Source organism: Mauremys reevesii, linkage group 7, assembly GCF_016161935.1.
Source record: "Mauremys reevesii isolate NIE-2019 linkage group 7, ASM1616193v1, whole genome shotgun sequence".
Classification (NCBI taxonomy): Eukaryota; Metazoa; Chordata; order Testudines; family Geoemydidae; genus Mauremys; species Mauremys reevesii.
Window position 1 is genome coordinate 48,329,079 of NC_052629.1, and position 25,825 is coordinate 48,354,903.

General features: G+C 41.1%; 1 protein-coding gene and 1 long non-coding RNA gene across 3 annotated transcripts in view; one reads left to right on the plus strand and one right to left on the minus strand.

The window, feature by feature from the left end:
* Positions 1 to 6,262, minus strand: part of LOC120368596 — a 31,707-nt gene extending 25,445 nt beyond the window's left edge. For both annotated transcript variants that reach the window (XR_005582681.1, XR_005582682.1), the window contains exon 1: positions 6,133 to 6,262. This is a non-coding gene — a long non-coding RNA (uncharacterized LOC120368596). The remainder of the gene's footprint in view (positions 1 to 6,132) is intronic.
* ANK3 (ankyrin 3) overlaps positions 1 to 25,825 on the plus strand; it is a 554,530-nt gene that overhangs the window by 432,316 nt on the left and 96,389 nt on the right. The window contains exons 20-24 of the mRNA XM_039480795.1: positions 11,138 to 11,236; positions 11,338 to 11,436; positions 12,277 to 12,372; positions 18,306 to 18,378; positions 18,574 to 18,636. Coding sequence (XP_039336729.1) covers positions 11,138 to 11,236; positions 11,338 to 11,436; positions 12,277 to 12,372; positions 18,306 to 18,378; positions 18,574 to 18,636 — 430 coding nt within the window. The remainder of the gene's footprint in view (positions 1 to 11,137; positions 11,237 to 11,337; positions 11,437 to 12,276; positions 12,373 to 18,305; positions 18,379 to 18,573; positions 18,637 to 25,825) is intronic.

Here is a 25,825-nt window from a genome sequence, read left to right on the forward strand (position 1 = left end):
TGAGTCAGGTGTGTGTGACACAATTTCTTAATTGTTACATAAAACAGGGACATGGAGGCCAAATTGCCAGGCTCTGGATAGCAGGCCAGACTCTGGTCATCTGAGGACACCACTCTGCCAAAAATCACTTGCTGCAAACACTGTTGTAGGAAGATGTGTGAGAATCTGTATCCTCTATTTTATCATGGACCGCAGTTTCTGGAGAAACCCTGATGATCTGAGTTTATAATGCAAGACCTGACAAACTCTTTGCTGCAGTAGGAAACACCCTCGCCCTTGCCCCTTCTGTAATAACTACCTGGCCCTTTCTCTTCATATTCTATCCAGGTAGCAACTGGGGTATTGACTCATAAAACAGAGTGATACTATTATCATCACTCAATTACAGTATCCATAGCAGGAGAAAGAATACTTAATATTTTATCAATGTCATTTAACTTCATGTGTAGCCACAGGTGAGCTATCATTTTCTTGCTCAGGAATATTATCATCTTTAATCATCATTTATAAATCTCTGTAAGCCAACATAGTACCTTACAAACATATATTGCTTGATGCTGCAATCTTTATTCTTGTGAGTACTTCCTACTTATATACCTGTGCATTTGGATCACTGGGACTACTCAAATGAGTGAGGAATACTCAGAGGACTACAAAGGAAGGGAAGATTGGGCTGAGACACATTTTCTGCTTCAAAGGAATAGTAAGGAAGAATAGTTTTGCCACTGCAGGACTTGCTGAGTGAAATTTTCTGGCATTTGTTATGTGTCAGAATAATTGATTGTAGTCTGGTCTGACCTAAAATCTATGAATCTATGAACAGTCTCAGAAGTACTATCAGACTTAAAGATCATATGCAGTTCAATTATAAGTCTCAGGGCTTTTTTCTCCTAGGACTTTTTAATTGTATTTTGGAGGAAAATAGGAAAAGGAAAAATAGCCACTAGTTTTGCAGGCTGCATGTTGACAGTGTTCTGGGGTTCCTCTTCTGGTTCTGCAGCAACAGTTAGCTAAACACATGCTAATCCCAGAGCTCTGATGACTTCACTCAAGGATGCTGGTGAATAAACAAAAGCTGATTTGGCACAACAAAGCGATAGCGATGTTAGTGGAAGCTGGCTTTTTTCTGGTTTTTAAGCATAGCTATGTTTACTCAAGCTCCACTGGACAGATGTGGGGAAAGTATTTACTTAAGTTCGCATAGAATCTCTATGGATAGCAATTCCATGCTTCAATAATAACAGTGTAGCAGTATCAGTATGCTACGAACCACCTGACCAGGGTGGTGATGGTGATTATGAAATGCTCCAGGAGATTATAGCGACTCTAAAAATAGAAAACTCAATAATAATGGGGGATTTCAACTATCTCCATATTGACTTGGTACATATCACCTCAGGATGAGATGCAGAGATAAATTTTCTAGACACCATTAATGACTGCTTCTTGGAACAACTAGTCCTAGAACCCACAAGGGGAGAGGCAATTCTTGATTTAATCCTAAATGGAGCACAGGATCTGGTCCAAGAAATAAGTATAGCTGAACCACTTGGTAATAGCGATTATAATGTAATTAAATTTAACATCTTTGTGGGATGGAAAATACCAAAGAGACCCACCACAGTAGCATTTAACTTCAGAAAGCGGAACTACATAGAAATGAGGAAGTTAGTTAAATGGAAATTAAAAGATAGAGTCACAAGAGTGAAATGCATCCAGTGTGCATGGAAACTTTTATAAAACACCATAATAGAGGCTCAAATTAAATGTATGCTCTAAATAAATAAAAATAGTAAGAGGACCAAAAAAGTTCCACCATGACTAAACAGAGTAAAAGAAGTGGCTAGAGGCAAAAAGGCATCCTTTAAAAATTGGAAATCAGATCCTACTGAGGAAAATAGAAAGAAGTATAAACTCTGGCAAGTCAAGTATAGAAGTATAATTAGAAAGGCCAAAAAAGAAATTGAAGAGTAAAGACACAGAAACTAACAGCAACATTTTTTAAAAGTACATTAGATACAGGAAGCCTGCCAAATAATCAATGGGGCCACTGGATGATTGAGGTGCTAAAGGAGCACTCAAGGAAGACAAGGCCATTTGCGGAGAAGCTATATTAATTCTTTGCATCGGTCTTCACTGCAGAGGGTGTGAGGGAGAGTCCCACACCTGAGCTAGTCTTTTTAGGTGACAAATCTGAGGAACTGTCCCAGATTGAGATGACAGTAGAGGAAGTTTTGGAACAAATTGATAAACAGTAACAAGTCACCAAAAACAGGTGGTATTCACCCAAGAGTTCTGAAGGAATTCAAATATGACATTGCAGAACTACTAACTGTAGTATGTAGTCTTTCATTTAAATGAGCTTCTGTACCAGATAACTGGAGGATAGCTAATGTGATGCCAGTTTTTAAGAAAGGTTCCAGAAATGATCCTGGCAATTACAGGCCAGTAAGCCTAACTTCAGTACCAGGCAAATTGGTTGAAACAATAATAAAGAACAGAATTATCAGATATATAAATGAACATGATTAGTTGGTGAAGAGTCAACACAGCTTTTGTAAAGGGAAATCGTGCCTCACCAATCTACTAGAATTCTTTGAGAGAGGTCAACAAATGTGGACAAGGCTCATCCGGTGGATATAATGTACTTGGACTTTCAGAAAGCCTTTGACAAGGTCCCTCAACAAAGGCTCTTAAGCAAAGAAGGAGTCATGAGATAAGAGGGAAGGTCCTCTCATGGATCAGTAACTCATTATAAGATAGGAAACAAAGGGTAGTAATAAATGGTCAGTTTTCAGAATGGTGAGAGGTAAATAGTGATATCCCCCAAGGATCTATACTGGGGACCAGTGCAGTTGAACATATTCATAAATGATCTGGAAAAACAGGTAAATTTTGCAGATGATACAAAATTACTCAAGATAGTTAATTCCAAAGCAGACTGTGAAGAGTTACAAAGAGATCTCACAAAACTGGGTGACTGGGCAACAAAATGGCAGATGAAATTCAATGGTGATAAATGCCAAGTAATGTACATTGGAAAACATAATCCCAACTATTCATATAAAATGATGGGGTCTAAATTATCTGTTACCACATAAGGAAGTGTCATTGAGTCATTGTGCATAGTTCTCTGAAAACATCCACTCAAATATGCAACAGTAATCAAAAAAGCTAACAGAATGTTAGGAACCATTAGGATAATAAGACAGTAAATATCATTATACCACTATATAAATCTATAGTACACCCACACCTTGAATACTGGGTGCAGTTCTTGTCAGCCCATCTAAAAAAAAAGATATATTTGAATTGGAAAAGGTACTCAGAATGGCAACAAAAATAATTTGGGGTATGGAGAAGCTTCCATATTAGGAAGAAAAAACACTGGAACTTTTCTGCTTGGAAAAGAGATGATTAAGGAGGGATATGATAAAGGGCTACAGAATCATGAATGGTATGGAGAAAGTTAATCAGGAAGTGTTATTTACCCCTTCACATAACACAAGAACCAGTAGTCATCCAATGAAATAACTAGGCAGCAGGTTTAAAACAAACAAAAGGAAGTACTGCTTCACACAGCGCACAGTCAACCTGCAGGGCTCATTGCCAGGAGATGTTGTGAAGGCCAAAACTCCAATGGATTCACAAAAGAATTAGATAAATTCATGGGGGTTAGATCCCGCAACGGCTATTAGTCAGGATGGTCAGGGATGCAAGCCCATATCCTGGGTGTGCTAAGCTTCTAATGTCCAGAAGCTGGGAGTGGATGTCAGGGGATCGATCACTCAGTAATTGCCCTGTTCTGTTTATTCCCTATGAAGCCTCTGGCATTGGCCACTGTCAGAAGACAGGATACTGGGTTATATAGACCACTGGTCTGACCCATTACGGCCATTGTTTTGTTATTCTGTTCTTTAAAAGGTAATGCAATGTAAAAATGGAATACGGGTAAAGCACACATTTCAAAATACCCTTCAGAACATGAGGTTCCTTTAATAGTATATATAAAAACAAAATGTGCTTCTTTAGAATATTTTCATCCCCATCTCCTTTGTCTTGTTTTTCTTCACCCTTCTTTCTGCATCTGAATATTCCTACACTGGAGTTGGGTGGAGATTTCTAGCTTGAATAGACATACCTGCTACACTAGCGCTAAAATTAGAAGTGTAGGTGCAGCAGTGCAAATAGTGAGAGGGGCTAGCCACCATGGGTACAATCCTAAATGAAACCCTCGGTACATATTCAGGTGTTTAGCCACTCCTGCTGCTCGCACTACTGTGTCTGCACTTATGTTTTTAGGTTCAATCAAAGCTAGCACAGGTATGTCTGTATGAGCTGCAAATAACAGCTCCAGATCTAATGTCGACATACCCAAAACTTCTTCAAAACCTTGGATCTGTATAGTTCACAGCCACCAGTGTACATCAGGAGTGATTCTTTAGAAGGCAGTGGAGTAAAACTAGTCCCAGCAGATCCAGTCCTCCCCCCAACCTCCACACACACTCTCTCTCTCTCTCTCTCTCACTCGTCATGTCATCTGCTCCAGACCCTGCCACAGTTAGAGCTTTTAAGATGCAACTCACCATTCACAGAGGACAACTTTGGAATCCCACAGCAAAAGCAGAATTTTTTTCATTTCCAGCCCCAGCAGCTTTTCTTTTCTGAGTTTGAATTGCTGGGAATATAGACCCTGAATCAGTAAGGAACCTGTGCCTGACTTTAGTAACCACTGAAGTCAATTGAACCACTCCTGCTTATAGTTAGGTACATGGTTACGAACCTTGCTGGATTAGGATCTTAAATCTAGACTTAGGCCTTGACAGTTCTTCCTTCAGTACTTACATTTCCATATATATAATAATTGTGTTGATTTTATATATATAATCTTGTTTTCCTAGTACAGCCATAATGCTGAACACTGACAAGAGGGTGAATGCCCTTTTGAAGTTCATTATTAATTGGCTGTTGCACTGTGGCTAGTGTTATTTTCATGTATAATTTACAGAGCTAGCCTGAGAAAATAAACCAGATACTGGATTGCCCAAGGGATTGGTAATGGGATTTGGAGCTTTCCTCTCAGTGTTGCTTGGTTGACGCTAGCACAGATCATTAGTTATTGAAAATGGTTATTGTGTGCTGGCTGTTGGGCCCATGTGACAAAAATTGATTGTCTCAGTCTAGTTCCTGATTGGAAAGTATCCGGATAATAAAGCCAACACTAAAGAAGCAGTTATTGTACACTTGGTAGTATTCTTATCAAGGATTAAGAAATGATGGTGATCAACTACTCTCTTACTTCCTGAACTGGACCTTCCAATCAGGGATGAGGCAGGACAGTGTGGGGAAAGTTGTACTGCCGATATACATCTTTTGTTGGTAACTAAAAGTGTTCAGTACCTGTAGAGGTGCTGGCTGGGGCTCAACCCTCTCCGGGGCAGAGGGGAGCCACACCGGCTCACTGCACACTGCTGAGGTTTGGGGAATTAGTCGGCCGCCGGAGTCTTTCCTGGCGGCCCTTGTGGTAACTGGAATAAACACCGTAAGCCCAGGCCCTGGGTCAGGGCGGGGCAACAATGAGTCCGGTGCTCAGGCCCACAGGCAGGGCTAAGCAACCACAGTACAATAGAAATAAACCCAGGCTCTGGGTCAGGGCGGGGCAGCAGTGAGCCAGGGGCTCAGGCCCTCCAGCAGGAGCTGCGCACTGGCACTATAAACAGTAGCAATAATCCCGGGCCCTGGGTCAGGGCGGGGCAGCGATGAGTCAGGGGCTCAGGCCCTCAGGCAGGGCTGAGCACTAACAGTACAAATAGTATCAAGCCCAGGCCCTAGGTCAGGGCGGGGCAATACGGAGTCAGGGGCTCAGGCAGGGCTGAGCACTAACAATAGGCCAAAGCCTCCAAGGTCTGGGAGAGGGGGAGACTGCCACCCACGAGTTGGGTGGCGGGGGCGGGGGCGCAGACCCTCCCACTCCACTGCGTCCCAGCCCGGGGCCCTAGCAGCGGCAGGAGACCCGCTGCTTAGTCAGTGGGGATCCTGGCCACAACACACTGACATGGGCTCTGGCTGTGCTGGAACCAAACTAGAGTCGGCTGCCCCTGGGCTACTTCCAGACTCCCCCTCGGGTAGTACCTGGGTCAGGGTGTCCTCTGTGGGGTCCAGGACCATGGGTTCCTCAGGGTAGTAGGCGAGCAGCAGGCCCAGCAACTGCTCCGGGTAGCGGGCGCTGGGCAGGTCCGGTAACAGGTGCAGGGCAAGTCAGGCCAGCCCTGGCGTGTACCTTGGGCTGTGGGGGGGGGGGTTCCCAGTCATGGCCTAGGCGGGAGACGTCTGGCTTGCCCGGCGGCTGGCTCCCGAGTGAGCTCTGAGGGCGAACCTTTATACTTCTGGGTCACCACCTGACCCTCAGAGGGGTGGGCTCCGAGCTCCCTAGCTCCTCCCTCTCCGGGGTGGAGGGGAGCCACACCGCCTCACTACAGTACCTTTCACAAGCACAAAGAAAAAAAAATCACAATTTTATTTTTAATTAAAATAATCAATTTTAGTATTAGAAGGAAAAGGGAACAGAGAAATAGTGGGATGTAGGAAAGAGTGCTTGAAATATCGTGGTTATTTAAATGTATCTTTGTTGCATATTATCTATCATATTATCAATTACTGCCACAGTTTTTAGATGCACGTTAAACTGTCTAGTGGCCATTGCACTAGAAATTTCCACCCAACCCAATCCCCCCCGCCGCCCTCCAATAACATTAATAGTGGGCCTTTGCAAGCTACTTTATGCAGTTAAACCTTGATTTAGTAAAGCACTTAAGCATGCTTAAACTTAGAGATGTGATTGTGTGCTTTGCTGAATCAAGGTCTTATTGGATTTGTGGTGTCTGGATCTAGAGGAGTTTTCAGCCTAATCAAAGACATCAGTGAAACTCTATTCAATTGTTCTGTGTTCATTTCTTAGCTCTCACTCTATCTTCAGTGTCTGACAGCAACAGCAGAAAAAAACAGAACAGCTTGAGAGTCAGCATGAAGAGAGAGATGCAATAATTCAAGCTGTTAGGATTTATGGTTACTACCAGGGCAAATGAAGGATATTGAAAAGATACCCACTACATGGGGCTTTTGATACTTTTCTCCTCCCAAAAAGGAAGAGGAATAGATGTATGTTTCAATACCATAATATAGAATTGAAAGTCCAATATTTCTGGGTTAATTTTTGGCATGTATTCTTGCTGCTTTTGAGAAGCACTCCCCATCTGTTAGCCCCCATGTTGCTGTCCATTCTTAAACTGACTAGAAGCAATGTAATCAATTGATTACCAGGAGGTGACAAAATTAGGAGCTGCATTAAAAAAATCCTGATTTTCTGGAATAAAATATTATTTACTGGTAAGTCTGATAAGTTCCAGGAAGCTTATGCCAGTAAATATTGGTTTAACTGTAAAATCAAGACACATCTGCATATGATGTGTCTATAGTTTAAAAATTGTTAACAAAACAAACATGTTTAGCCTCATCTACAATGTTCTGAGAACCCAGAATGGGGAATCCAGGTAGCAGTGAGAATTGCTTTCTTGCTCTCTATCCTTGTAAGCACAGAATCTGCCAGTTGGCATGATTCAGAAATCTGAACAGGATATCCATCTGCAATGAAGAAGTCAAGAAATAAATATAAATTTAGATGCCTGCCAAACTGAAAGCCATTTTGGTATTGGAGTCCATACTGTAGCTGGGAAACAGAGGATATTCTCTTTGGGTCTCAGGTTTAAGTAGGCATCTCGGTAATTAGTTTTAATTTTGTGTTTTGACCCAACATGATTATTGTGGACGTTGTTGCCTATTGCTATGAAAGCTGCTTGCTAATGGAAAGAAACTTCATTCTAAAATGTCCAATGTATTCATTTATATTCCATGTTGTCTTGTCACATCATCCTATCTTTGCTGATGGCGGCACTACATTGTATTGCATATGGAGCATGATAAGACATGACACAGTATGACCACAAGGTACTGGAAACTTAAAAGAAAATCTTTCAGGGTAGCCCAGTGGTCTAGTGGTGGCACAATATGCTGCCACATAGGGATCAGAGTTCAGATTCAGAGTTCAGTGTTTTCCTCCCAGGCTGGCAGGTGCTGAGATTGCCACCAAGGCAGTATGCTGAACCCCAGAGGGGAGGAAGGGAGTGCCTCATGTCACTCTGCAGTGAACCCACTTCCTTTCCCCATGCTTGATAGGAAAAGCAACATTAATGGCTTTAGTGAGAGCTGTACTTGGCCGTCATTTCTGGGACACAAGATAGCTGTGCTTTGAGGCCTCCAAGGGGAAAATAGTAGAAAAGAAATAAATGGGGGTGGAGGTCATTCGGAGTTCAAAAACTTCCCATCTGTTCTCTCCCCTACCCCACACACTTCAAAAGGGACAAAAAGAAAACCTTTCAGAGTTAGCACTGTACCTGGTCTCTGATTCAAATTGCTAGCTAGTCAGCAGCGAGAAAAGCCAGTGAGAAAGTAGTAGTGTAGGTAATTGTTCTCATAGCAGCTTACGGGGGTACAATAGTAGGTGCCATTAAAATCTTGACATTTACCACTTGCAGTGAGTAAATTTAAAGTAGTACTTAATTAAATAGTCTACTTTGTAGTTAGACTTAGTAGTTTCTTTACATGTTACCTGATTTATGATTCACTGAAGTAAAGGCATGTAAATACATACACCGTATTTTACAGTAATTGGCACATCTGACATTCCTTCAGGATGTTTTAAGATAGGGCCATTGGGCACCTTTTGTTTAAAATGAACATGTTGAAGTCTAATTTAAATTTATATGAAGAAAATACTGAATCTAGATGCGGCAACCACTGAAACATAGTTTCAGTGTAAACCATGCAGAGCCATTTACACCTATATTTTCCTTTTTCTTAAGAGTCATGGCTCAGTGGTCTGAACATAAGATAGGGAGAAGGAGTTCCTGAATTCCAATCCTGACTTTGGCATTCCCTTCCCAGTGCATCTGGGCGAGTCAGTGAACCTCTGTGCCTCAGTTTCCTCCTTTGTAAAATAGAGAGAATAATCCTCACCTATCCAACAGCCAACTGGGTTAATCTTTGTAAAGTACTTTGAAAACGTACTTTACATGTGTCTGATGAAGTGGGTATTCACCCACGAAAGCTTATGCTCCAATACGTCTGTTAGTCTGTAAGGTGCCACAGGACTCTTTGTTGCTTTTTACAGATACAGACTAACACGGCTACCCCTCTGATACTTTGAAAAAGTGTTCTTTTTAGTTGCCCCCTCTTCTGAACTGTCCTTCATTGCAGCCCCGGTCTGATTATAATGAAGTAAGCGTATTTATTAAGGAAGAAGAGATAATGTCTTGATGCAGGCAGATAAGAAAGGAGGAAATAATTGCTTTCGGAGGTATAATCTGATCATTTCTATCACTTTGTAAGAATCCCAAGCTCTTTCAGATCAACTAACAATATTCTCATTATAGTAAAAGACAGAAAAAGAGTGAAGAGATGGGGCGGGGGGCAGCAGCTTTGGTTCTCTCTGATTTGTTGCATTTTATAGTATAACTTCACTATTTATGAAAGTATTTGTTACGATTCTTTACACGTTTCAACACGTCATTTAAATTATTTAAAATTTGAATGGTTTTTAAGGTGAGCACCAAACAGATTGAACACTCTGATTCCCTGTTGCTACATTTAAGTGAGTTTTTTAAGTAGTATTTAGGATTCTGTTTCTGAGCAGTATATTTATAGAGACAGGCTTATGTTTTGGTTCTTAATTAGAACTCATGCCAAAAAATGTACATGCTTAGCTATGTTCAATTTTATAAGGTGTTTTGGACATGAGTCTGATTTCCCTTATTTGTTTAAGCATCTCATGCCCTGACAGCTCCTGGATTTTGCTGCAGCTCTGGTGGGTATTTCTGAACTGTACATTAATAATGAAAGTCAGGTAGGAAAATAACAAGGAGAAAAATCCATATATTCATCAGTGCAAAAGTTTGCGAGGGTGTTCTGCTAACAAAACACCAGCTTCCACTGGTCTCTGAAACAGAAGGCCCAGAACACACTGGGTACATCTACATTGCAACAAAACACCCGTGGCTGGCCTGTGTCAGCTGACCCAGGTGTAACCCACACACCTTCTGGGTGTGGTCTTCTGTCCCATCTAGTGGCACCGAGATCACTTAAAGAGAGACACAGATAAAATGAGTCTGCTCTACAGCCTTAGCTAACAGGCAGTTGGCTTTTAGCTCATGTGGTAGTGGCTCATGCACTAAACTCCAGCGGTCCTTGGTTCAATCCTGCCCGCCGACAACCGGGGTCTGTCAGCATTACACAGGCTCGGGCTACAAGGCGATAAAATTGCGGTATAGCCATTTGGGCCCGGGCTCTGGGACTCTCCTCTCTCCTCCCTGCAATTTTATAGCCCCACAGCCCAAGCTCAGCAAGCCCAAGTCAGTTGACATGAGCCAGCCATGGGTGTTTTATTGCAGTGTAGACACTTAAAAAACTAGACTTCATGCCTGAGGACTTCACATTCACCAGCAGGCATTCTGCCTCCCACAGGATTATTTTGTGCTGCTGGAGTCCACTCAGATCCTAGGCTACACTTTGGCTCTTCTGGTCAGGATGGGGTTGGCAGTATATTCCATCCATTTTTATTGTTTGTTTGTATTGCAGTAGTGCCTAGAGGACCCAGTCAGGAATCAAGGCCCCACTGTGCTAGACACTGTGCACACACACATACACACACACAATAAAAGGATAGTCCCTGCCCCAAAGATCTTGCAGTCTAAGCATATGAGAAAACTCTGTGAAATCAGCAATAAATATGCTCAACTTCACAAGAAATGCAAGGCAGCTTTCAGCTTCCCCTTATAGGTTCATTTTGGAGCGGGAATGGGAAATGTGTGTTCTGTGGGGAGGGAGGGATAAGAAGAGGATGGAGCACATACCTGTCAAGAGATTTTTCCACATGGTGTTTTTCCACATGTTCCCCCCCCAAAAATAAATGAATAATGGGGCTTTGCAGTTTTATATTCAGTTTATTGTCAGTAAATGCATAGCGCTGTTCATATATGGTAATTGCTTATGTTCATATATTTCTTCTTTTTAAAAAACGTTCCAGATGGGATACACTCCATTGCATGTTGGCTGCCACTATGGAAACATAAAGATTGTTAATTTCCTTCTGCAACACTTTGCAAAAGTTAATGCCAAAACAAAGGTGAGGTTTTCTTTTCCCTTCACTTGGTTTATTTTGTTTAAAAAAAACAAAACCCTCTCTTCAGAACACCTCAAACTCTTCTGTTTTTCCATCCTTGGCAGAATGGGTACACCCCTCTACACCAGGCTGCTCAGCAGGGACACACCCATATCATTAACATCTTGCTCCAGAATGGCGCATCGCCCAATGAACTCACTGTGGTAAGGGACAAGAGAAAAACCTATTGTGGGTGGCTTCTTTTCTAGCACGTCAATGCTTTCCCTCCAGTAAAAAGTGCTGTGCCACTACATCTCAACAATGGAAATGGAGAAGAATGGGGAGAGGGGGGAGAGTGTGAATCAAGCAGCACAGCTAGCCTGGTATCTCAGCTATGAGACATAGCCACCTTAGTGCTCTACTTCTCCTGAAACCGCAACGACTTTACAATGCATTCATAAGAGAATATAGTGAGGCTTGTCAGAATTCAATTTTTATTTCAGCAGATAATATACTGGTAGATGTTTTATTATTGAGCATTTTTCCCTATTTTAATCAATTTAAACTTTCACAGTTACAAGAAATTACAGGGGTTGCAGCCATGAAAATTATTTAATGACAGTAAATGTTGATATTCAAAATGTTAAAGCTTTATAACCATTAAAATACAAATTGTCAACATCACATGTTAAAATATGCAAAGTAAATATCCTTAAACTGAAGTCTACTAAGTCCTCAGGCGGCATTTTTCTTACTTTGCCTATCTTTAAATTTCATTATTATTGATGGACATTTTTTTTCATCTGTTTGTGTCTGTGTGGTGAAATAGATGTTTTCCAACATTTACTGATAAAAAATTAATCCTTCCATCATACTGGTTATTTCTCTCCTTGCCATTTATGTAAACAGTTAAATGCCTATCGTTACATGTTCTGCTGCCAGAACTTTTTATTGCGTTGACTTATAAACATTTTCTGAAGTAAATTTTTATTGAATTTATTACTTGTTCTTATAGTTAAGCATTGTTAATGAATATCCATTTTTATAAATATTTCAATTATCAGAATGGGAACACTGCCCTGGCCATTGCTAAACGACTTGGCTACATTTCAGTTGTTGACACATTGAAGATAGTGACAGAAGAGACCATGACTACAATTGTAAGTATAATATATTTCAATAATGAGCGTCAGACTCTTTCCTAATCTCTTCAAACTAATCTCTAATCTCTAATCTTTTCCTAAATTCTACAAACATGATATTTAGCTTTGTTGATAGATACCTGCTGAGACTGCAATCTGATTGTTAAAGGTGACTAGACATACTGTTAGCAAAATGACATCCATATGCAGTCAAATATAAAAAAGAATATCATATTTACAGCAAATTTATGAAAAAAGAGTTAAAATTCAGGTAATAAATATCACCAAAATGTATTGCAAAAAACAAACTGAAATTACACAGTATAAATAACCAGGGTCCCAATCCTTCAACTAGATCTGCATGGGCAAAGTATCCTTCCTGTGGCGATCTAATTGCAAGCTTGGAGCCTCGGTGAGGTAACTTTCCTCATACGACTTTGTAAAGGAGTAGAAACCAACATAGATCTCCTCTCTTCTTAAGAAACCCAGTTCTGAATACCTGCAGTGATTCACTCAGTGCTCTCTCGCCCACTAGTACCTTCAAGTAGTAGCACATAAAATATACTGTTATAACGGCTTGCAAATGTTATGACTGTATTTAGTTTAAAAGCAGTTCTTCCAAACTGACAAAATTGGCTGGAACACCCCTAGAGGTGTTTGTACAGTAATTGTCAGCTGCTTCTTGAAGGCAATTACAAGATTAAGTCCCAGTATTATCTGTTAGATGTTAAAGGGACACCATCAATTAAAAATCTTATTTCTGTTTGAAAGCATCTTACTGTTGTTTCAGGTAACAGTGCCAGTAACCATAACTGAAAAAGATTAGAGTGAAACATACTGCTCAGTTGTTTTCAGCTCAGTTACATTTGACAGCACTTCATCTTTAATCGGGCTCTCTGTTTCTCTTTTAGTCAGTCAGTTAGTTTCTCCTGTTGTTTGTGGGGGTCTTTTGTACAGCAACAGGGGAGAGAGACAAATATTTTTAATAAGAGGAAAGTTTGATTGTAAACGCATAAAAATTGGTAAGGGATTCAGAGGCAGGCCTAAAAATGACATTGAGCTCATATTTTGAAACTGACTATATTTCAGGTTGATGGTGTCCCTTTAAAAAGAAGACATCTAGGCCCTGGTCCTGCAAACATGCATCAGCATAACTTTACTCATGTCAGTATTCCTACTGAAGTAAATGGGTATAGTCACATGAGTGAAGTTACACACATAGACAAGTGTTTGCAGAGTCAAAGACCTGCCATATTAATTTTATAACAAACCACAAAATGTTTGAAATAGATACTTAAGGCTCACTCTATGAACAGGCCCAGTGCTGCCATTGTCTGATTTATTATCACATGCAACATTCTCACTCAAGCAAGCCATTTCGGATTAAGCCAGTTTGAATGCCTTTGAATTTAGAAACACTTTTGACTCAGCAACACGTGATCACTTGTTTGACAACTTTAATCCAGTTAAATTTATAACTTTCCAAATTTAGCACTGACTACAAATAGTTGGTAAATTCATGTTGTAAATTAAGGGAAGCTGGAATTTACTGATATGTAAGGAATATTTTTAAAATGCTTACGCACACCAGCCTCAAAAGGAGGAGATATCTAAATCTGGCAGTATAAGTAAGGTGAACCCATTAGAAATAACGCTCATGCCTCAAATATATTTTGTCTGACAGGAAACCTGTTTTTCAGCTCTGCTGGTGACTAGTTCCTAGACCCAGACCTTATAATTTAGAGTGTATGTACATAACTCCTTGCACGACATCTATACATGCATTCTGCAATAATAGTGATGACCAATGTGACACCGGCTCTTGTTTGAGAGCTCATATGACATTCTTTGGTGAACTTGAATGCACACACCAGACACGGGAGATTCCTGTACCCTCTATGCACTCCCTCTTTGCCCCTTGCCAGTTGGCACTAAGAGGTTCCTGGGTCACAGGCATGTTCTCCCGATATTGCTCACTGCTTAATGGTGTGATGACAATATCTTACAACAGTGGTCACCAACCCATTGATCGTGATTGAGTGGTCGATCCTGGGGGCTCTCCCAGTCGATTGTGATCTCCGGTGGTGTAGTGGGGCTGCTGCTAAGGCCCCATGCTGCTCCCAGAAGCAACCAGCATGCTCCCGTGACCCCAGAGGGGAGGGTCTCCAGATGCTGCTCCCGCCTGCAAGCACCACCCCACAGCTCCCATTGGCCAGGAACAGGGAACTGTGGCCAATGGGAGCTTTGGGAGTGGTGCCTGCAGAGAGGGGCAGCGTGCAGAGCCATGTGCCCCCTGACCCCCTCCCAGGGGCTGCAGAGCAGCCCTGAGCCCCCTCCCAGCCCAGCCCTGAGCCCCCTCCAAGAGCCAGCACTCCATACTGCCTTCTGCACCCCGAAACCCTTTCTGCACCCCAAGTCTCTGCCCCAGCCCTGACCCCCTCCCCAGTCCTGACCTCCCTCCCAGAGCCAGCACCCTGCACCCCAACACTCTGCTCCAGCCCAGAGCCCCCTCCTGCACCCAAACACCCTCCCAAAGCTTGTATCCCTCACGCCCTCGTACACTCCAACCCCTGTCCCAGGCTCAGCCCAGAGCTTCCCACACTGCAAACCCCTTGGCCCCAGTCCAGAGCCTGCACCCCCTCCCAAACCCCAACCCTCTGCCCCAATCCAGTGAGGGTGGGGGAAAGCGAGCAACAGAGAGAGGGGGAGATGGTGTGAGTGGGGCTTTGGGGAAGGGGCAGGGTAGATCATGGGTTGCCCTTAAATTCAAAACATAATCTTGGGCATAAAAAGGTTGGAGACCACTGTCTTACGATGTCACTGACCCTTGTTAACCGATCTTCTCTTATTGTCTTTTGGCTATGGATCCGCACCTACGTAAATTAATATTGTTGGGATGATAAACACCAACATTCATTTGTCCCTCCTATTTTTGTCTTAGTAAAGGAAGTAGATAATTGTTCCCATATTTTTTTCTTTTTCAACTGATGGCTGCTGAACAAAGTTATCAAAAGAAGCGATACTGAGACATCTTGTGCAGATATTTGTTGAAACGCAAGCAGCACAAGATGTTTTGAATGATCACATAAATCCTCTTCGTAGCTACAAAGGGTCAGATCATGAGATAACGATCTGCTTTGGTAAGGGGGAGTGTGTAGTTGCACTGTCCCTGTAGCCCAGAAGGGAGATTGTGACTCTGCTCATCCAGAGAGTGAGTAAACTGCTCTAGGTACTTACCTGGCACAGTTATGCCACCCAGCATGTGGGGAGATGGAGCCAAAACTTTGTCGAGTCCCCACTCTGTTCTGGCTACCCCCACCTCTCTCTCTCTCTCACAGGGAGGAGAATGTAGTGGCTTGTGCAGATCGCGCCCATGCTGCTATTCATGACATGGGGAGCCAGTAAGCCATCATGCTAGCTGGGTCCAATCTGCACCAAAGAAAAACCATTTAAAGCAATGAATATTGGTTCCAAAAACCTGGCTAATTTCTTTCTTGATTTTTTTAAAGCAAAACGAAGTAGGAAACAAACATCCTCCTTGTTTTTTGAGCACACTGCAGACAGAAAACTGTTAACATTCACCTCTCAGAATTGTGGTGTCATCAGCTTACTTGTGAGTGGCCTGTTAGCAAGGCAGTTGGTTGATATATAGAAGACATTCAGGATCAAAAGCTGGCTTTTATCTTTGTTACTTCATGTGCGCTTTCTCTCTTGTCACTTCCATAGCTGTGTTCTATAATTCATTAGCTTATATAAAACCTATATTGCTCTGTCTTAAAATGTGCTAACAAGATAAACTTCAAAACAAAGAAATACAGTTAGTTATGCTGGATAATAAGCACCAATCACCTCTGCTTCTAGATCTTTTTGGCACCTCTCTTCACACCTTCTCTAAAAGTTACTTATCTCTAGGGAGATTCTGAAATATTTTTCTAGGACAGGAACAAGGCTTATTGAACAGCTGACACCATAAAAAAGAGTTGTAGGAGAGCAGCATAAACAGGAACTTATTATCCCAAGCTCAGTCTTGTAGAGATCTAGATAATTGTAGGTCAAGTATATTCATTGTTGCACACAGAGAACTCCAAATACAGGAAGCTCATTCTTAGCCTGTACAACTAATGAACTAGTTGGGTTCATGTCACATAGGTAGGAAAGCATTTTATTTAATAAGTACTATAAGTAGAGAAAAGTTGCATTACATCGTATTGTGAATTAGACTACAAGAATTGTGAGGTACAAAAAGGACTGTACAGCCCAAAATGCCTTCTAGGTTAGACACAGCTCTAGTCGCAGAAGCTGAGAAAATAGTTTTCATTAAAATCAAGATGTTGGTAATCAGTCACCAACATGGTAGGGTGCATTTTAGACTCTTGGCACTTTGAGATGGAATCTGAATTACTGAGAGCATTATATTCTCATGTCAAGTAGTCATATAATTTAAAGATCTTTTGAGGATATTCGGCCAAATCTATTCCATCTGTTATTCAATTTAAGGTAGTACAAATGTGTTACTGTATTGTGATTTTTACCCATACTGTAATAAAACTCTATTAATGACTGAACAAATTCTGTGTGTGATCTTTGATCTATTCAATTCAGTCTGTATAGACATGGCTGAGGTAAAATCTTTGAACGTGCATTGGCAGAACCTTCTGAAGCTGGTAGTTTAACTAAAAAGTGCTAGAAATTCTTAAATAATTCCCACCAAACAAAATGAGTGTAAGGTCTTTAATAAGTTCTAAGCTGCCATGCTCATGAAGGAATGCTTCCATTATATCAAATGAGGACAGGAGCCAAAGAGACGTAAACTTGCCACAGAATTATTTATGAAGCCAGACAAAAATAAAGTATATAAAGGTAGAGGTAGAATGACAAGCTTAAAAGTTTGGATCAAAGGCCACAACCAGAATCTTTTCAGTCATTTTTCCTCCTAAAACTTTGTTAATCATTTTTTTAACTTTGTGTCTGATGACTGGGAAATAACAGTGGTAGAATAAGAGGAAACACAAATGTGGACATATATTTGAATTCCACTGAGCATCCTGGCTTGGATACAACGATACCAAATCTGTACAGATTTTTCTGTTGGATCCAAAACATCATTAGTGTTCGACTGCTCTCTTACTTCAAAGTTTGTGGTTCCTTTTGGGTTTCAATATCTCCTTTTTTAATTAAACCAGCAGGTCCGCTCTGAGGTATCTTGTCATATTATAGCTACTTTAAATGAAGATTTCAGGCATGCAAACTCAGTTTTCCCCAAATCTAAGTCATCTTATACTGTTCCCTGAACCTGAATGAGAATAAATGACAGAAGTAAAAATCATCTGAATGCATTCTGTGCAAAATTTTCTGTTGAGTATCATAGATAACCATAATATTATTACAGTTGTCACTATGGAAGATAAAGGCAGTTCAAGGTAAGGTATGTATTTAAAAATATTGCAGAGAAAGTTAGTTCCAAAATCACAAAACACTTCCGATGCAGGAAGAAGGAAACTTCATGCAGCAGAAAGGGACGTAATAGTTTAGGGCTAGATTGTGCTACTCTAACTCTCATTAAAGTCAATGGGACTGTAGACAGAGTAAGGTACTACTTTAGGCTCCTATTTTTTAAAAATCTTGGTCTTAAATTCTTTCAGTGTACTTGTTTCTTTTAGGTGATACAATCATCTTTTGGGTCCTCAGAGCATCCTATCTGCTGTGTGAGCTTGTATATAGTTACATATATTGATATAATATTAGGTAGTTTTATTATTTGAATATACTGTACTTCATAATTATATGCAGCTACATGTTGAAACTGCAGAAAATAAAATAAAGGCTTATTCTGCTAATTTTAGATCATAAATGTGGCCTGTCATGTATTTTAACTTATAAATGTAACAATACATTGATGTTTTTCTGATGAAAATGTCTGGACTTTGAAATGATCTTATTATGTTTAACAGACTGTCACAGAAAAGCATAAAATGAATGTACCAGAAACTATGAATGAAGTTCTTGACATGTCTGATGATGAAGGTATGCAAAAAGGAATTTTTTTATTTACTTTTAAAATTCTATTTGTTGTATCATAGATTGTTTGTTAAATTCTTCTCCCTGCCCCATTGGATAATCGTTGTTGCAAAAAAAATGTATTAGTTATGACATTACATTGTTTTGTTGACATATCAATGTTCTACATATTTACTTATATTGTTTACTTAAATCATGCAGTTCGTAAAGCCTACACCCCTGAAATTCTCAGTGATGGTGAATATATGTCAGATGTTGAAGAAGGTATTTGTGCATTTTTGTATTGCAGTGATATTTAACTTCAACATTTTCATTTTATTTTCTAACTTTAGAAATAATCTCTTTTTTTCACTAACTTTTCTTATTACCCTACTAGCAAGAATCAGTATGTTAGACCAGAGTATATCGGAAAATTGTTTGATTTACTGCTAACATGCTAATTTTGCTCAGATCTTTTGCTTCACTATTTTAAAATCAAATTGCCACTAATTTCCTGGAATATTCTTTCTGCTGCTGCTGCTTCATAAATAGAGAGTTGTTTTAGTATTTTATTTTAAAAACTAAACATTTGCCAAAGAGATAAATATACATATTCTTGGGAAGAAACAAGTGACACTAGGAGATAACTTCTGAAAGGATAGGGTATAATCCTTTACATTTCTATTGTCTACCCTCCACTATAAAGTGAATTCTGGGTAGTGAGGCTAGAGGCTCTACCACCAGCAAGAGCCCAGGGGGCGCCGGGCGCCTGGGGGGGGGGCTGGGGCGTCCGGGGTGGACCTGCCGCAGTCCTGTGCTGGTGGAGCCCGGGGGGAGAGGGGGGACCCCCCGCCCGGGCCCGCGCGGACGGACGAGCGGCTGCGCGCTGCGCTCTGGCTGCTCCTCCCGCAGGCATGCCTGCGCAGCTCAACCAAGCCCCGCCGCCGACGCAGCAACCCCCCGCAGCGCAGCTGCGAGAGCTAGAGCCGAGCCGCAGCGGACCCTCCGCTCAGTCATCCCGGCGCAGGTCCGCTTGCCCGCGCCTCGGGGGCGCCCGGGCATGATTGCTGGGTTTATTCAAATTTGATAGACGCCCCTGGTGAGGACCTACCCTGATCAAAGGAGATTTCAGAGTAAAAAATCTCACTCATCATTTAGTGTAGTGTCGCATAAGTGAAAGTTCCATTTGCACAGAATAAGATACTGTATTGTACTTAAAAGAAGACGACTCCCATTTTGGTAGGACCACTGCAAGGGCAGTAATTGAGAATGGTGGGCATTACTGCCAATACAGTGCTAGACTCAGACACATAGCTGTGCCACCCTAAGAAGAGCCCTGAGAAGGTACTGTGGCTCAGAGAAGGCCTAATTAATCAGGCTTTCTGTAGTGAACTCTATAGGGGCTGGAATGGAGCTCATTGGTCTTCAACAACATCTATGTGGGGATTTTGAGCCACTGAACCATTCCAGTGGTTTGTGGTCCCAATCGCCCCCTCTATTCTGGCCTGTTCATGGGTAGCACAGAGACGTATTCCACAGTACCCAGATTATTTTCTAGGGGGTTAATAGAATGCAACCAGGAGGGACCAAAACAATGCCATTCCTGAAAGTCTGTTGTTGATGGGGTTTTTGGTTTTTAAATGTTCCGAACTGAAGGAAGCTGTCTAGCTCCATGAGCCATGTAGTTTTACAGCTGGGTAAAGTTTCAGGAGTTTGATTATTCACACTTGTGTGAAGCCGGATTTTTGAATAGAAATAAGAATATTCTCCTCTGTTAAGAAGCCCACCTGGAGGCTTTTTCACCTACTTTCTCGTTCCAGCTGTACAGCCACAGAGTTTAATAGGTGCAGAGAGTCTTGCTCTTTGTGCTTGGATGAATTTTTCCATCAAGCTGCAAATACCATAGCACCACAGAGAGACCATAATCAAAAATCAAACAGAGTTTCTGCAATTATGAAGAAAGAAATGACAGTATTTTGTACGCTTCCCATTAGCTTGCATGATAGCTATATCTTCTCCCAGTGTAGTAGTAGCTACTATAGCAGTGGTCTCCATTTTCCTCTCAGACTCTTTATTTAGACTTTTCTAATTCCATGAGTTGTGATATGTTTATTTTTACTTTCTTTTATAGTATTTTAAACTTTAGAAAATAAGGACATTTTAGCCAGTCACTATGTTGAAATAATGTTAATTTATGTGCCGAGGCTTTTTTTTTTTTAATTTCCACCAAGATGTTCCCGTTATTATAACTTCAAGTGGATAACAACATTGTTATCCATTTGTGGTTAAAAATAAAAGTTTTAGACTATCATTTATTTTTGTACTCTTCACATTCCAATGCAAAATTATTGTAGCTGACCTAAGATCAGTATTACTCAAGAAAGAAATAATATTTTGTTGTATTACACTGCTAGAATAAAGACTGATGCAGTATTTGAGAAATGTTCAAATATAAAATGATAGTCTCAGAATTTGACTGAAAATGTTCCTTTTATTAATGTGTTGCAGCATCTGCAAAGACAAGATGCAAAGTTTGAACAGACTCACAGTAATAGCCTTGAGGTCTGTGGAAAGCTGAAAAGTTTACTAACAATTATTTTTAAAAGGCAATTTAAAAATATAAATTATATTATGAATGCCTCTAATAGTAAATAGATTATGAAGCAATTTAGATAGGGGAAGCAATCAGTTTGATATATAATGAACTCAAGATATATAGTTTTCAGACTTTATCTCTGTGAATAAGATTTCAGATTAATAAATAGGTATTTTATTAACCCATGATGATGCATTCAAAGGTGCAAGAGAGTGAGTGAGTGTGTGTGTGTGTGTGTGTGTGTGTGTGTGAGTGAGATTATGATGGATTCTAGACATCTTTTTTTCTTTTAGATTGCAGACTCTTCAGGAGAGGAGCTGTCTTTATTTTGTGTCTTGTTCAGCATCAAGCACACTTTTGGTGGTTAACAAATAAATAATAAATAATACTAATAATAAATAATGGGTTCTGATGCCCTCCCCTCATAAATCTTCAGTGCTGGCCCAGGATGTAGATGCAAAACACCCATTTAAAATCATGAGAATCAATACATACAGGGTAACAAAGATGAACGGCTACAAAGAACTTGGAATGCCCAGGTAAATAATGGCTTTTGTAAATAGTCTAGTGCCACAGTTGAGAAGTGCACTAGCCTCACCTCCTGGGAGCTGGTTTCAAACTGAATAAATTAAAGCAGAGAGTAGCACAAACTAATACTGCAGATCCATACAATCCCTAACTTAATTAAAGTTTGGATCATGAACCAAGATGCAACTCAGACGCATATTTAGTTACAGGTGATAATAAGTTTTGGAATCTCTTACTCGTAGAGCACAAGGTGCAAATACCCACATTGCAACACCCATCTTCCTAACTGGTAGTCTTCACGTTAGAGAGACAAAAGTCCTGGATACACTAGGCATGTCTTATGGGGGCAGGACTAAAGTGTATTGACAAATGTGTGGGGAAACTGTCACTTTGTTTGCCCAAATTATGTCTTGTTTCCAGTAAATGAATATTTACATGGCAGACATGTAATTCATTTTCTCCACTGAGGGCAGATTGGTTTAGGAGCAATCCAGATCACAAGGAAGGTTCTCGCTCTTCTTTTTTTCCTTCCAAAGCTGGAAATGTTCCAAACCTGAGTCATACATGCTTACTTTAGAAACTGTACCCAACATGGATTAAATGCTTGTAAGCAGCTTTGTTACAAAAAAAGAAGCCACCATAGTCATAGACGCCTGGGTATGTCTTAATGGAAAAATTAACACTAAGCTGCTTCCCCAGATGTCTTATGGGGGCAGGACATTAAGTAAGTATTTTACCTAAATGTAGGGAGATTCTATTCCAAGTGAAAACTCAACTTTGTTACTTTTAAAGAAATTTCAGATACTGTACAAGTGAAACCTGAATGTATAAGAACTAGTTTTTTCCCTGGGTGCTATTTATTGCTTCTGTGAAGGCTTTCTGTCATCTCCATATGTAGGCTTGTGTTTCAAGCTCCATGAAGTTGCTTGGAGAACTAGGCTAGGATCCTGTAGCTGGCAGAGGTCAGGATGGACTTGGCTCAAATTGCCAGGCAGTCATTGATGTTGAAGGACAACCTGTTGTCTGCCTCAGGGCTCTAGGTAACTCCTATCTGAGCAGCCACATCCAACAGATTGAATGCATCCTGCATGGCACATGTCAGGATTTTAACCTTGTGGAGTAAACTAGAAGCCCTGCAGCTGCTGACATATCAAGGCTAACTGACAGCAGGCAAGGAAAGTTGATGCAAGGGAAGTGAGCTAAAGCTGCAGCAGGGAGGAGGGAGCAAGTGGAGGGTATGCTGAGATGCAGTATCAGTACTTGCATGAAGCTCTTCCTTATGTTGACCCTTGGAGTTTCATTTTCTTTTTGGACTTCGGTAGGTGAAGACGAACTTTTCAGTTTAAACAACAATTAAGCTCCCAAAAAGATGATCTAACCCATATGATGAAGATTCCTATCTTGATGTGACTAGATGTCGCACAGATCAGCCCATCATACACTAGACCAAGAGTGGGCAAACTTTTTGGCCCGAGGGCCACATCTGGGAATAGAAATTGTATGGCAGGCCATGAATGCTCACAGAATTGAGGTTGGGGTGTGGGAGGAGGTATGGACTCTGGGCTGGGCATGCAGGTTCCAGAAATGAGGAGTTCAGGGTGTGGGCTCCAGGCTGGGGCAAGGCATATGGGGGGGGTGTGGGCTCTGAGTGGGGCTGAGGATGAGGGATTTGGGGTACAGGAGGCTGCTACAGGCTGGGACTGAGGGCTTTGGAGGGCGTGAGGGGTATTGGGGCTGGGGCAGGAGGTTGAGGCATTGTGGGTGGCTCAGGGGTGCAGGCTCCAGGTGGCGTTTACCTCAAGTGGCTCCCGGAAGCAGTGGCATGTCCCTGCTCCAGCTTCAGGGACAGCAATTGGGGCGGGGCCAGCGTGCGGCGCGGAGCCCCCTGGCTGCCCCTATGCATAGGAGCCAGAGGGGGGACATACTGCTGCTTCCAGGAGCCGCATGTAGCAGCCCCTGACCCTGACCATCTGGAGCGGGGCAAGCCCCAGACCCCACTCCCCAGCAGGATCTCAAGGGACTGATTAAAACGGCTGGTGGGCCGGATGTGGCCTAAGGGGCATAGTTTGCCCACCCGTGCACTAGACAGACACCCTTCTAGGTCATCAGAGTATATTGTTGGGCCCCCGGGGCACATGGGAGGATCTGGAGGATAACAGGATGCAACTAGGAAAAAACAAAACATTGCCATTCCTGAAAGTCTGTTGTCGATGGGGTTTTTTGTTTTTAAATGTTAAGAACTCAAGGAAGCTGTCTAGCTCCATACACAATGTAGTTTTACAGCTGGGTAAAGTTTGAGGAGTTTGATATTCATATTTATTCATACATGTGTGAAGCCAGGTCTTTGAATAGAAAAGAATATGCTCCTCTGTCCTTTGTCACCTGTCCTTTTTCCTATGGAGCTGGACTGATTTTGATGGGAAAAAATATACAACAAACTGGCTATCTGTAGTATCAAATGACTGCTAAATAATGTTTGTACCTATGTTTATCCAGGGATAATAAAGATGACATTTTCTTCCTTCATAAAACAGTTTCAGTCTGTAGTGTAGTAAGAAAGAAGAGATGAAGGATACCAAGTTGTAACACGGCACAGAAGGATTCAGTCTTCAGACTAGTTTTCACTAGATACTTCATCTCTTAGTGTTACTTCACCTAATATAACTTTGTCTGAAAATATATTTTATCCTCAGTATTTCTTCTGAGTTCATATTCCTTTCAAACACAGTATTCTTGTCATCCGAGCCAGAAAGGATTAAGTTTCAGCATCTCAACCTAGTTTTATTATACACTGCCACATGGAGTTTATTTCAGCCATTTTACTTGAGTCTCCCACAGAATTAAAAGGAAGTGTATAAAATTCTTTGGAATGACCATGTCCAACATGTAATATTTTTTTATTCTGCTGGATGTAAAAATGATGGAAGTATTCTATCAAGGTAATCCAGCTCACAATTAGATTAGCAATGATACAGGATAATCTCTGAAGTACAGTTTCTGCAGCTCAGCCAGAAGAGCCATTTCAACATTCCCAGCTGTAAATCCTCTTGCTATTAACATGCAACTCCTGCAAATGGTGTCTTGACTCTCGACATTCTTGTCCATCTGTTGAAGTGGCAGGGTGCTTCTCTTCACTTCTTTTCCGAAGGGCATATATGCAGACAATAGTAGGTTTAGCTGGCCAGTCTGGCAAACATAATGTCTTCTGCAGGAAGTCCTTTCTCTGTGCCAGTACTTCTACATATCTGCTTACAGTGTATCATATCTATTCATATTTAAATACATTGAACACTGAAACAAAGCCTTTATTCAGGTTCCATTTTCCCAACTTCCTTTTCCAGTTGTCATTCTGGTTTGTTGAGTGACCTGTCCACTCTGTCGTCTTGAAGTTTGTCAAAAGCACCTATCAAATTAGTATCTAAGAGTAATACTTTGCCTTCAGGGATTACATCATCTAGAAAAGCACAAGGAGAAGGTGAGGTCTTGTCCCCATGTTTCCTGCATATTGGCTTGTGAAGTAAAACTGTCATTCGGCTGGGGAGCAATGCGTGTTATCCTTATGCATGAGGTACATGCACATCCCCTGGGTGCACAAAGCCACCTGGGAGAGATTGTGCTTTCTGAGGTAGAGTTTATTCCTAATGCTTCTCAAGGTGTAATGCAGCTCCATACTGCACCCTATACGTGGCTTTGTGCAAATCACAGTGCAACTCTAATGATGTAACTCTGTATGTCCCAAGCACAAAATGTTTGTATCAATTATTAGTCCTCAGGAAAAAGTTTCCAAGTCTAAAGTACAAGATTTGGACCAAAAAAATCTCATCTCTTCTTACTGGGGAAAATAAACCTTTAGTGATATGAACTACATTTTTCTCCATTATGGTTTGTGTAGTTAAAGTGTAACTGTCTCTTTTTTGTATATTTTTATAAGTATAAAGCTCTTTTTGTAGTTTAAACACAAATTAGAATGGACAGAAGTTACAAACTTCATGTCCCTTGCCCCAGATGTAGGTCAACGGTATTCCCTCTGCTCCAGTAGCCTACCATGAGTCTCAATTCCTGACTGATTTTCCTCAAACATATCTCAAAAGTAATGTCTAGTAGAACCTGAAACAAGGTATTTGCACAAATGGATACATATTTAAGAATTTAAACAGAGATCATGGAAATCCACATGGGAAGATCTTACAACATAATGCATTGATAGGAGAATATTGCTACTTTTCCCATTACATCTAGTAGACAAAATACTAGAGAAAGGAAAGTAATTTTTATTTAGGATATAGCTTGAAGCCATGAAAATAGTCATCCTGTTGTTATTATTCTGGCTCATTGGATTTACGTAAGATC